This window comes from Epinephelus fuscoguttatus, linkage group LG18 (genome assembly GCF_011397635.1).
Source record: "Epinephelus fuscoguttatus linkage group LG18, E.fuscoguttatus.final_Chr_v1".
Lineage (NCBI taxonomy): Eukaryota > Metazoa > Chordata > Actinopteri > Perciformes > Serranidae > Epinephelus > Epinephelus fuscoguttatus.
Window position 1 is genome coordinate 18,970,840 of NC_064769.1, and position 12,950 is coordinate 18,983,789.

Here is a 12,950-nt window from a genome sequence, read left to right on the forward strand (position 1 = left end):
CAATCAATAATATTCATAGACTACATAATGTCAGCCTTCATCTAACAGACAGCCATTTGCATCATATGCTAAGATGCAAGCTATAGGCATAGGGCTTCCTCTATATTTTTCATTCATTCATTTCCATCTTACTAACTCAGTTCGCTAACAGTTATCGGCCATTATTTCACAGACCATCTCAATGAGGGATCTCAGCATTGAAACAGAGGGAACAACAGACTCTAGCAGAGACAGTGAGACATATTACATACCTGTCTAGGAGGAAGACGGCCAAGTCAGGATCTGATTTGAATCCTTTCAAATCCTGAAATGCTCTCCATCTGTAAAGTTACCAAGCAAGGTTGACTCCTGTTTTTCACCTGTACTCTTTTGGCATTTTTCTTTTCCTCTGTCCTTTCTTTTCTTTTTCTCTTTGCTGATCCTGCCCCAGTATCAGCAATAGCCACAAAATATAACATTAAAAATAAAATTCTCTCACTTTGCCTTCAGTCTGCGTGCCGTAAATCGTTCCATCTGATTTCATGGGCATTCTGAACTAGGGACAGGCATTGTGAAAAACAAGAGGTGCGAGCAAGTCATTATTTTGCAAGTCACAAGTAAGTCTTAAGTTTTTGCACTCAAGTCCCAAGTCAAAATAGGCAAACCCTGAGTCAAGACCCAAGTCCTAAACCTTTAGTTTCGAGTCCTAATCAAGTCATAATGTGCGTTTCACCAAATATAATGCCATTTTAATAATCTATTAAACAAACAAGATTAACAAATGCTTTTTAAAAATAGTGTTCATTTGTTAGAACAAGCACAATGCAACTTAATCATATAAAAGTAGCGCTGACATTGACATTGCACAGCATATAGCACTACTAACCAGTATAAAAACTGAATGAATTTTACATGTTTCTGTACTGTCTTGTTAAATTTAACTCAACTCATATTGGAAAAATGTCTTAAGTTTCTCTTCCCAAATTGCCTTGAGGGAAGGTAGCCAGTATTTTTAAAGTAAAAAATGTTCAAGTTCAAGTAACATCACGAGTCATTGGTGTTAAAGTCCAAGTCGAGTTGCAAGTGTTTTTGATTTTGCCAAGTCGAGTTTAACGTCATCAGATTTGTGACTCAAGCCTGACTCGAGTCCAAGTTATGTGACTCAAGTCCACACCTCTGAAAAATACGTATAGAGAAATAGCCAATCATCTCGCTAATGGTCCCGTTTGCTTCTGTACATCATACAGAGGCATCGGTATTAAATTGAGACTGTTTTATAACCAGTTAAAAACTCCTTGTAGCTGCTTTAAAACAAGAAATGTTTCAGGCTGATATTATCTTGAATTTCCAACACTACATGGTTTCTCTTAACCAAAACAGTATCACTCTGTGCTCATGAACTGGGAAAGTTCATCATTTAAAAGTTCCACTTCTTAAAGTCTGCACTCTAGTTGTCCCTGAACTCACAAAAGTAATCCTACACATCCAAATCTCACCAGGCAGATATACTCATGTGGTGCACATGAATAACTATTGCACAAACACACATAAACACACACACACACACAGAGTATATTGCTCCCATGCCTGACCACTGGAGCAGCACATCTGCCTGGGGATCAAATTCTGTGTGGGGGAACTGTATCCACATCCTGACAGGAAGCAGCGCACAGAAGGCTGGAGAGGCCTGGTCCTGCCGAGGACCAACTGCTGCTGTTTTGTACTTCTGGACCACTGCACCACACTACACTCTGACCTTATTCCACAACAGTCGTCAACGCTCCACACAGATGTCTTTCCCAGAGTGTAGTCCATGCTGCACAACACTTTCAGTTTCAAACTGTTAAACAAACATCTTAAACATGTGGTTAAATCACACGTGGAATCATCATCAACATATACACGGACTGTATGAGGACCCAAAAAACAAGCTCTTTCTTTTTGTGCTTTCTATTTAAAGTACAAATTTAAAGACTCAAGAGAACATCACAATAATCCTCTTCACCACTAACCTAAATTCAAACTAGAAAGTTTTGTAATTAAAAGTTTCTGACAAATCACCTCCTTCAAACTCCTTCACGCTCGTACGACTGAAGCAGAGCCGCAGAAGACAAATGGCTGCTGATAAGGACAAAACTAATATACCCCCTCTGAATGCTCCTACGGAGACACACTCCTACAGAGACACACTGACATTTTCAGATATTTGAGGATCGCTGTGAATGAAAACACACACTGGTCGGAAAACAGCTCCTCTGAGACTCCTGTCGACTAGACATGTCTGTCCAGAAGACATGAGGATGGCTTTAGTGGTGTAGAGTGAACTTGTTATTCTCCTTCTGAATTTTCCATGCATAAACAGCTCGTATCAATTTGTGAGTCTCTCTTGTTGGCTGTTTGTCATGCAAGATCTCACCTTCTCAATATTGAGAATGCAGTGAGAGTTATGGGAGGAGTCATATTTGTAGCTATGACCCAGACATGTTGGGTTTTCATGGTTACTTAGCGGTTCTGTGTTGCAAACATTGAACAAAGCAAAACCGAAAATGTGGTTGGAGGAAATGGGCCAGTAGAATTTTTTAAGATGCAGCCATCATAAAAGTATATTATCAAACCCACAACCAAAGTCTTTGTATTTCCACAGCATTGCCACCGGAAGAATGGGAGCCAGGGCTCATCTACTCTCTGTGAACCTCACCAGCCTATAGAAACAGGTGGCAAATTGACCGTGCCGCTTAGATTTATGGGCAACCTCCCACATGTTTTACTCATTTAGGAGACCTTTAAAAAGATCAGATCACAGAGGAAACCCAAAAAGCAACTGGTGGCTCAAGTATTGGTGAAATAAAGTGGACAGAGGGAGTAAAAATGATGGAGCCCGACACTGCAGAAAAAGCTTTAGTATGGATCTTTCCAAGAGGGCTCTAAGCTTCTGTCTGCACTGACAGGAACATGCAGAAACTTTGTCTCTTGTCAGTTCATAGTCAGACTGTTGGAGTAAAATTCACTGACTCTCATTTTTCCTTCTTCAAACAACCAATCTACCTTCATGGCTACTGCCCTCAAACTAGCTAGACTTACTGGATGAGAGGTGAAACACTAAGCTCAGTCTGCACAGATAAGAATGAGGGAAATTCTGTGAAGAAACATTCATCAGCAGCTGAGGTATTTCATGACCAACTGCGAAAGTTAGAGCTAGCTCTGAACTGCTCAGTCAGACTGGGATTTTACAGCTGGCCTTTAGTTTTGCCACGGTTTCAGTGAAGTGTCTCTTTGTAGCAGGATTAAAATCAAAATCCAGTTGATAATATTCACATACATATGTATTAATCGCTCCTGCTGTTGATTTTTTAAAATGCTTTTCAATTTATGAAGAATTTTCCAAAATTTATAAATGATAAATCTGCAAATATAATGTGTTACCTTTGTTTTTTGCTGTATGAGGGAACAATAACACAAACACCCTGACAAACACACATCACACGAGCACTACAGACACAAAAATATATGCACAACACAGACATGAACACACTACAAGTACATTGTAACTGCAGCATACAATGCAGAGGCCACGGCAGCATAAATTAAAGTTAACTGGCACATAATCTGTCATCTAAGGGAAATCCAGTCGCAACAAGAGTCATATGGTGACACTTTCCAGACCGTCTTTTAATGGCAATATTTATAAACACTGTGCTTGTGTGCATGTGTGTGTGAGTGTGCGCCCAGCCTGACACTCCATTGTGTTCAATAAGTGTTTGATAAACTGAGTGTTTCTGCAAAGTTAAAGCCTGTCCACATGCATCATTAAAAGTAGGGCTGCAACTAATGATCCAATGATTTCACTATCAGTTGATCTGTTGATTAAATTTCTATTAATTGATGAATTGTTAAGTCTATGAAATTTCATAAAATTGTGAGAAACGTCCACTGCAGTTCCCTAAAGCCCAAGGTGACGTCTTAAAAATGGCTCGTTGTGCCTACTGACAGTTCAACACCCAAAGATAAGTTTGCAATTCAAGACAAAGAAATGACTTTTGTTAACAGAAATAGATGCACATGAATTTTCTGTCGATTGACTAATTGTTTAAGCTCTAATAAAAAGCCACACTGGGAAGCTTAACTATCCTAAAAGCAAAGAGGTTATATATGCAACTGGTTAACTTAAACATATAGTTAAATTAGTGTTTTAATGTACATAAAAACAAGAAATCCCCAACCATACACATACGAACACGTATACTGGCCGACAACGTCTCTCTCCTCTCTGTGATCAGAAACAGAACAAATGCACAAGTGTCATCTTCTCGGGGTTGGGAGCTTGTCGACCCTCCCCGCCTGTCACAACCTTACGGGGCACCGTGACACTGTTGGCATTCATTGTAAAAAGACAACTGGCTGTCCATCTTCAAACAATTCAAAACATGACTGGAGGGGGGGGGGGGTTGTGGAGGAGGAGGAGGGGGCTGAGAAGGGAGAGGACGGGGCAGATAAATGCACACCCGTTCTCATGGTTGCCCCTGTGGAGATCATGATAGCTTTTGCTCATCATAAATACCGCGGGGTAAAAAATAGACGGATAACCTCACAGCTAGCACGTTCGACCTGTGACCTTACAATACTCGCAGTAAAATGTGCGACGGGATGCTTCTGACTTCAGAAAAATGAAGGGCATTTAACCATAAAGTGCAAATACAGATATTTAAGAAGAAAATACAAATTTGAAAATTAATATTTAAATTGGATTCTTGTCTTGAGTGACAAACTATAATCAGTCACATGAAGGCCTCATCTGCCTCGCAGTGAATAGTGGTAGCATCAAAACACACAACTGTAGTCCAGCACAGTACTCACCATCAGACCCACGGCTCAGTGATGCCAGTCCCGTTACCAGGAGAACAGCCTGCCAGGCCCACTCCTGAGGCAGCCACGCCACCACCATCACTCCAGCGCCAACCCCAGACACCCGCCTTCTTCAATTCCCTGAGGCGCAGCCACAACGAACACGCCTGTGCAAAGAGGCGGAGGTGTGAGACTGCGTTTTATATCCTTCCGTGAAAGAGCGCCAGTCCACTTTCTGCACAAGTGTCTCTCTGTGAGTGACTGCTACTCTGCCACTCTGCACTCTCAGGAAAACTTCCCACAGCACACGGCAGCCCCGCAGCCTCCAGCACTACTCCACACTGACAGCCTGGGAGAGACAGACACAGAGAGAGAGAAGAGTTGGGGGAGAGAAGAGAGGGGGAGGAGGGTGTTACTTAGTTGCTCTCTCACTGTGCTATTTGTCCAGCCCTTTCTGTGACCGCTTCACTACAGAGGGAACAGCTGAGTAGATGTGAACCCACGTACAGCCTCTCTCTCCCTCCTTCACACACACATTACAGATTCTCACATCACTCATACACAGAGAGGAGAAAAGAAGGGATGTGAGCTGGAGCTGAACGAGGTGCGAAAGGCAGCAGTGAAAGCATTATGAGCTGTTGCCACAGGCATACAAACACGCAGCATGCCAAAAGGGACAGAGAGACTACAGTAAGACCTAAGGAGTATAAACCCACAGAGGACATGTACATATACTTTGGTTAAACCGTCTGGTATCAAACCCTGCGAGGCAGAGCGGGTAGGAGCTGACGAGTGTTTGATGCACCGATGCAAGAACGCAGAACAAGACTTGTGTTTGTGGTTGGTGTGAATGGGACAACGTGGGTTAACTATGCTGGCTCAGCAACATCAGTTTTTATGGGTCTTTCAACTGCAATAAGTATCAAAAATGAATCAAGAGAATGAGTTGTTGCATTACATTTACACTAAGTTACTGCTCTGTCAGATGTCGCAAGAGTGTTTCTTTATTGCTATAAAGACATTACTGTCATTTTCCATTAAAAAACAACAAGAAAACAAAGAAAAAAGTGGGAGAAGTGGAAAAATGCTGGGAATTGCAGTTCAACAATCCAATGTACATTTAAATAGATAAAGTCTGCACACTTGGATTCCCCAAAAAGATGAAATAAGGCTGCAATAAACAACCATTCTCCAAGAAAAAGTACAAAAGATTATCTGTCTGATAGTCCAAAAAGAAAAGCAAAACCAGGCAAATACAGGACACAATCCACAATGCTAAATTTTTAAAAAAGCAACCAACCTCTCGACAACCCCGTCCTCATGTAACACGTATGAATGGAACTACAGCTGCAGGCACAGGTGCCGTGTGAATGGCAAAGGCCGGACATTAATCTGTAACCAAGAGTCTGGTATTAAGGTTCAGATGTGGGCTGAAGCACGCTCAGTTCCTCATGTGAATCTGTGTGTGAAAGGGGTGAAAACACAAACACTTGTACAGGGGATCAGGCCATCACACGTCAGGTGATTAGAGGTGATTAGAGCTCACACCTCCAGGCACCGCCACAACTTTGCAACTTCATACTAATCCAATGCACACATGCAAACAGGCAATACCGCAGGAAAAAAAAAACAGTGATAACAATAGGGACACATTCCAGCGGTGAAAGATTTATGTGGGTTACAAGTTAAGAGGATTAAGTCAACTGTTAGACAGATTACAAGTCTACAGCAGCACCTACACAAATCATAAACATCTCAGAGATTGGCAAATTTGCGGTATCACACATGTAAGATCCTTGCGAGGAAGAGAAACGGTTTCCTTGAAGAGAGAGATGTTTATCCATTCCAAATGGTTAATGGCAAGCACAAAAAAAGCAAAAAAAAAAAAAAAAAGTCCCAGTGGTGTTAAAGCAGTGATGGAGGAGGGCGAAACAACAACAACAGCCAAATGGGCTTCTCCACCCCACACCTGTCCCCTCTTAAAGTCTGACTGGGTGGGAACACCAGCTCCCAGAAGCCACTTCTCCCCTCCAGTGCTCCACTGGCCCTATAGCTGTCACTCCTGATTTGTGCAGCGCTGAGTATTACATGTGATAAGTCAGCCTATTCTGGAGCACGAGTGCATGGGGAGCAATGTGAATGGGTCAGTGCACCTCACACACCCTTCTGCGCTCCATCAAACGCCCAGCGTGGAGCCTCTCTGTATTCTCAGACAGCCCACTCAGCCCACAGGGATGGGGGGTCCAGGGGAGTGAGCGGCTCTGTAGGTGGGGGTCACTCCACCACATAAAGGGGTTGAAAGTGGGGCAGACTGGTTGGAATACTTGCTTTCAGTGGAATTAACTCTTCGCTTCCCTTGCTTTTTCTTCCCCTCCCTTTCCTTGCTTGGAGTTTTAACTGCAGAGCCCATTTGTCATCACGCACATAGTTACAGGATGATTAATACTGCCGGGGAAATCAATCTGTCAGCACCGCGATCATTCTGTAAAGCCACAATGTTTGTTGCAACTGGAACAAGAAATAGTCACATTAGACATGCAAGCACCAGAAACGCGACTCAAATGCTGCGTTAAAGGGGCACTCCACTGAATTCACATGTTAAAGTTCAGTTTGTTCATCATGGGGAGTACTACTGTGAAAAGTGAGGTTCAGTGTCTTTTGCGGTTGTACCATTTAAAGGTTGATGGAATTTATCAGGCGAGGGAAGTCTAATGAAAGAAGCTACTGAGGATCAAGCAATTTTTCAAGCTTGATCTATACAAGGGTCGATATATCTCAGCCTCTGCCTTTGATTTATGATCACTTTTTTTCTGCTAAACTACTGGAGCACCTCTTCAGTTATTACAGACATGCAGAAAATTCTTTGCAATGTGAAGGACAGCCTTTAATTTGTTTCAGGATATCCCCCTGGAACGGTGCTAAGCTGTGAAGTGCTTCTGGTGTGGTGGCCACAGTCGGAACTGCAGGTCCAAGAAAGACTTTTATATACGCAATTACAACCACATAAACTGTTGGAACACAAAGAATATACCTTGCCCATTGTCAAAAATGCTTTGAAATGACTCTCTGTAAACTTCAGGCTACTACATTTGAGAAATGAAAAGTAGAAGAGGCATATTTGTAAACTGTTTTCATGCTTTTTCATGTGTGCGAAAAGTTGCCAGGAAGTCACCGACACCTAGCTGGCTCACCCACAGAGGGACTTAAATGTGCATGCTCAATGGGCTTGAGAGCTTTGAAGTTATTTAAGTCGGCCATCTGTCATTGCGATGGCATGTGTCAGATATAATAAAAAGTAAAAGGCTAATGCTTTGTTATATATCTGCAATTATGTCTAAATCGTGTCATCAAAATGTTAAAGTAGGCCAGAAAACCTTAAATTTTAGGCATTTTTCTCAACAGCTGACTTCAATAACTACTCACTCCACAAACGCCAACAACAAGCACAGTGTGTACTGTGTACTAGTCTTGTGCATCACTTTTTAGTGTCCCCTGAAAACTGTGTCCATTGAGTTGTGAGCCTCTTGCAGAGCTTTTTCTAAATGCTGCATGGGTCATCAAGTTGGTGAAGATGTTATATTGGTGAAAATGTTTTTTCATTTGCTTGTGTTGTATCTATTCGTTTGTGTTTTCTTAATTTGCAGTGCATTGAGCTCTCAGGGCCACCGTACAATACACAAAGGGAGCCTGAAGAAGTTGTTCAATGTATGTGCCTATTGAGCAACTGTTACTGGCATAAATGGAGAGCCATCTTGGAACATGCTATCCACTTCCCTCAAGGGTTTCATCTCTAACTCTCTCCACTAGACCTCAATGCTCATGACCACACCTCCTCTCCGATTATCAATACCATGAACCTCTCCACTCCTTTTCTCAGCTACTTAAAATACTTTACAGTAGGGCTGCAACGATTCGACCAATCAATGACTAATCGACTACTAAAATAATCAGTGACTATTTTAGTAGTCGACTAATTGGTTTGAGTCATTTATCATACAAAAGTACTATAAAAGTACCCCAAAATACTCTTATTGCAGCTTCTTACTTTCAAATATTGGCAACTTTACACACTCTGCCATGACGGTGAACTAAAACCCTTTGGCGTGAGTATGAAACAAGACATTAGATGACATAATTTTGGGGTTTGGGAGACACAGACTGACATTTTTCAACATTTCAACACATTTTTCGATAAGATGATTAGTCGACTAATTGAAGAAATAATCGACAGATTAGTCGACAATGAAAATAATCGCTAGTTGCAGCCCTTCTTTACAGTAGCAGATGCTCAAACTCAATAACTCAAAGTCCTTCACAACCCCAGAGATTCAAATACTTGTCAGAAGTTATTGCACACAGTGTATTTCAGTAAATTAAGTACCTCTTCATTTGTCATGAAATGCTGCTGAAACTGTGTTTTCATCCATGGTGTTCCACTTCTGGCTTTGACCAGAAGCCCACCCTTAGTCTTTGCTCTGTGTACAGTAGGCATTAAGTTTTGATTTGGGAGAGACTGTGAGGGAGGTGTGTGGAGCAGTTTAGCTGGAAGATTATTTTCAATTTGTTTTGCAGACTCTGTATCCCCCACATTCTGCCCTCCAGCAGTCACAGATCAATTAATGCAGCTTGGTTGTTTGTAATAATCTGTCTCCATTTCATAAGGCAAACATTTTCTTATGAAATAGAGACCTTACAATAATACTACCAGTAGTGTTACAACGCACCATGAAAATGAGCCACGTTTTTGATTTCAGAAAAGGACTTTAAAGGAGCAAACGCACCTTTCATCGCGCAGCGAGAGCAACGGGATGGATGACTGTGAAAAATCACCGCTAACCTGTGAAACAAAAAGCCATGGCAGAACACAGATGATGAAATTACCCCGGGCAGAGATGGAATGCGTATCATGAGCGATGTTCCAGCCGGGGCCAAACTGACCCCCAGCTCTGTGAAATTAGGAGGATTTTCAGCGGCTCAGTGTTAAAACTGCTGTCATAGAACCCTGGAAAGCAGTTTATTACCGTGGCAACACAGCTGTCTGCCCCAGATGGTCCAATCGAGGTGCAATGGCAGAGAAAGCCTGACACTGTCTTCATCATCCCGCTAAACAAAGATCTAACTCCTCTCCTCATTGAGTCATTAGAAACAGTGATGTACTATATTTTGTATTGTGGAGCAAACTAGCGCTGCAGCTTGAATTTAATTACCGTCATTATCAGTTTGTCAGATTAATGGATTAATCATTGAGACACACGAGATGTCAAAAAAGAATGAAAATTGCCTGTCTCAATTTTCAGAAGCCTGAGGTGACATCTTGATTGTTTGTTTTTGTCCAACCAACAGTCCAGACTTTCAATTCATTTCAATTAAAGTGATATACTAAAAGGGAAAAACAGCAAATAAATAAAAACTGTAGAAGCCACTCAATCCCCTTAGATCCCCATGTTGAAATGTCAAACTTTAGAGCAGGAATATGTTTACAAAATACGGTTTTGGTCTCTATGGCTAATTTCAACACTCATGACAACTGTGCGGAGTTGAATCTTTATACAAGTCAACTGTTTACATTTTATTAAGGCTTAAAAATACAAATTTTAAATGGCGTGGTTGCTTGAGTGACAGGCTGTCTGCTAGGCATCGTTCGTCTATGAGTCAGATCCACCCCTGGTTATCCATAGCTCCACACACTCGTCCAAATTTGGTCACTTCTGGCTCCAAAACAACCAAGTTGGCAACAGCCAAAATTCTGAATTTGAGGCTTTAAGACCGCAGCTGACAAACCAACGGGTGACTTCTTCATAGCCAAGTTAATTTTATACAGTCTATAAAAGTTTTTCCTAATAGGGATAAAGCGTATGACGCTGCATGCTACTCCCTAGACAAAAAGCGCTGCACCAAGCGTCTTTTATTAGAGCACTCTGACTTTCTTGTGCGGACAGTACAAGTGCTTCCTCTTTTAAATCTCTGGATGTTTCAGAAAGGTGCTGGTGTGCCCTGCCAGTGCTTTTCTGTTATCAGAATTGTTCAAACATCCCATCAATATAGTAATTGATGATTAATTACTAGACTGTTTCAACACTGTATCATACCATATACATACTGTGCATTTTCAGCCCCTATTATAAACTGAGAAACAGTCTTTGTCTGAGAACAAGTTAATCATTTATTGTAAATGTGTCTTATTAATAAGAACACAATGGGAAAATGAATGTTACGGAAGTCTGAAGTAGCCTAATCAACATGTGTATTCATCTAAATCCACACAACCATGTTCACACAAGACATCAGACAATATCTCTATCCACCCCTGTTATATTCATGTAACAGCAATATATCATGGGATCCCTGCAGATTCACAGCAGAGTCTCAGCCCTCTCAGAGAAAGAAAGACCCTGATGAATATTCAAGATTCACACAATAGTAGGGCCAAATCACTCTGCTGAGATTGACGCTTTGAAGTCCCAAAGAATGCTGAGGGGGAAGAAAAACGTCATTCATATGGAGTGAAAAGGCTGTCACAGCAAGATTCGCCCTGCTTCCCCTCCCTCCGTCTGTCATGCTGTCTCATTCTCTCACCCAGTCTGTCTCACTGTCTCTTTCTTTCACGATGTGACGACGTAGTGAGATATTGAAAAACACTGACACATCAACAGCATCACTCTGAGTCATTTGTTTTTCCTGCCAATATTCATGTTGTTAGACGGTACGACTTATGGAAAAATGATTATGGCAATGACTGCACATCACTCAAAAACTAATCTTAAACAGAAAACAAAGTGCTCCTATGAAACTATATCATGTATCACTGCTTTAATTCAATATGCAACCTCTCTGATGGGAGAAAGCAGTGCTTGTAAAACTCCAGACAACAAGGCGACAGCATGATGTATCCACATACTTGAATTGACAGCATTCTGACATGCATAAAGATGCACAGCGTGCAGGTAATAATTAAGTTTGTTGCAATCGCACAGTTTCTGCGAGTCGATTGTCTGTGCCAGGTAGTAAATGTCAAATCTTTTGTGATACCCATAAACTCTTCACTTAACACCGCTTGTAGCCAGTCAGGCAAACGAAACCCAGAGATGGTATGTAAAGCAACAATTTGACACGTTATTTGACATGTGTAGCACACACATTCCCACACCCACAGTAAGCACATGTGATGAGAACAAAATCTCAGATCATAATACATGTAAATCTATATAACAATATCAAAAAACACCTTTACAAAAATACACCTGACATGAAGCATATAATGACTAAATGGTGTGTCTCTTTTTGGTTAATCCAATAAATTAAATCCCTGACAAACCAAGGTGCTTCATCAAATTGATGCTAAAATCCTGTAAATCCAAAAGTACCTTACAGTAGTCCAGCTCATTTATTTACAGGACTGGACACAATCTGACAGAATAAAAAAGATATAATAACAAATTTATCCCAGTAGACACATCTCTATCCTCTCACAGTATATATCATCATACTCCACTGGCTCATATCATATCATCAGTTCATACAAAGCCCACCATAAGCCACGTAGCGTGATCTCATCCCTACTCATCACATTTTAACCCATGGACAGAAGGTATAAGACTCGCGTGACAAATTATCTCAACACCTTTAGTTTCACACATGACATGAACACTGGTCTCCTGGCTCAAAGTCCTGTGCATGTTGGACCCATCCACCTCACCTCCCACCAACCCTAGGCGGACTTTCGTGCTCTTTATATGGCGTCTGTTGCTCTGAATGTCTAATAATGGTGCTGATAGATTTACATACAACCCCAGTGTGTCTCATACAGAAGCTAAAGAGTGCATTTTTATTTCATTTCATTTATTTACTGGGACAACACACGTTTATCAACATTTCTGTAAATGGGACAGTGTTAGCCAGTGATGCCAAGGGCCACCACTTGGGTCACTGACCAGCGGTTTTTGACACCATAAGCTATGCTGACCCATCGGAGGCTTCCATCCTGCAGCCTCAGCTCATCAGACTGTTCCCCACCATCCAGGCCCAACCACTGGACCTTGTGTGACAGGGCTCTCTCCATTGCCCAGCCTTGTTTTTTGTCTTATCTAATTTCAGTCTCAGCTCTTTGAGTGGGCCCTCCAAGAGTCCAA

General features: G+C 41.6%; 1 protein-coding gene across 1 annotated transcript in view; it reads right to left on the reverse strand.

The window, feature by feature from the left end:
• bmpr1bb (bone morphogenetic protein receptor, type IBb) overlaps positions 1–12,950 on the reverse strand; it is a 75,518-nt gene that overhangs the window by 19,116 nt on the left and 43,452 nt on the right. The window contains exon 4 of the mRNA XM_049603748.1: positions 4,834–5,170. Within this exon, the coding sequence (XP_049459705.1) occupies positions 4,834–4,921 (88 nt within the window). The 5' untranslated portion in view covers positions 4,922–5,170. The remainder of the gene's footprint in view (positions 1–4,833; positions 5,171–12,950) is intronic.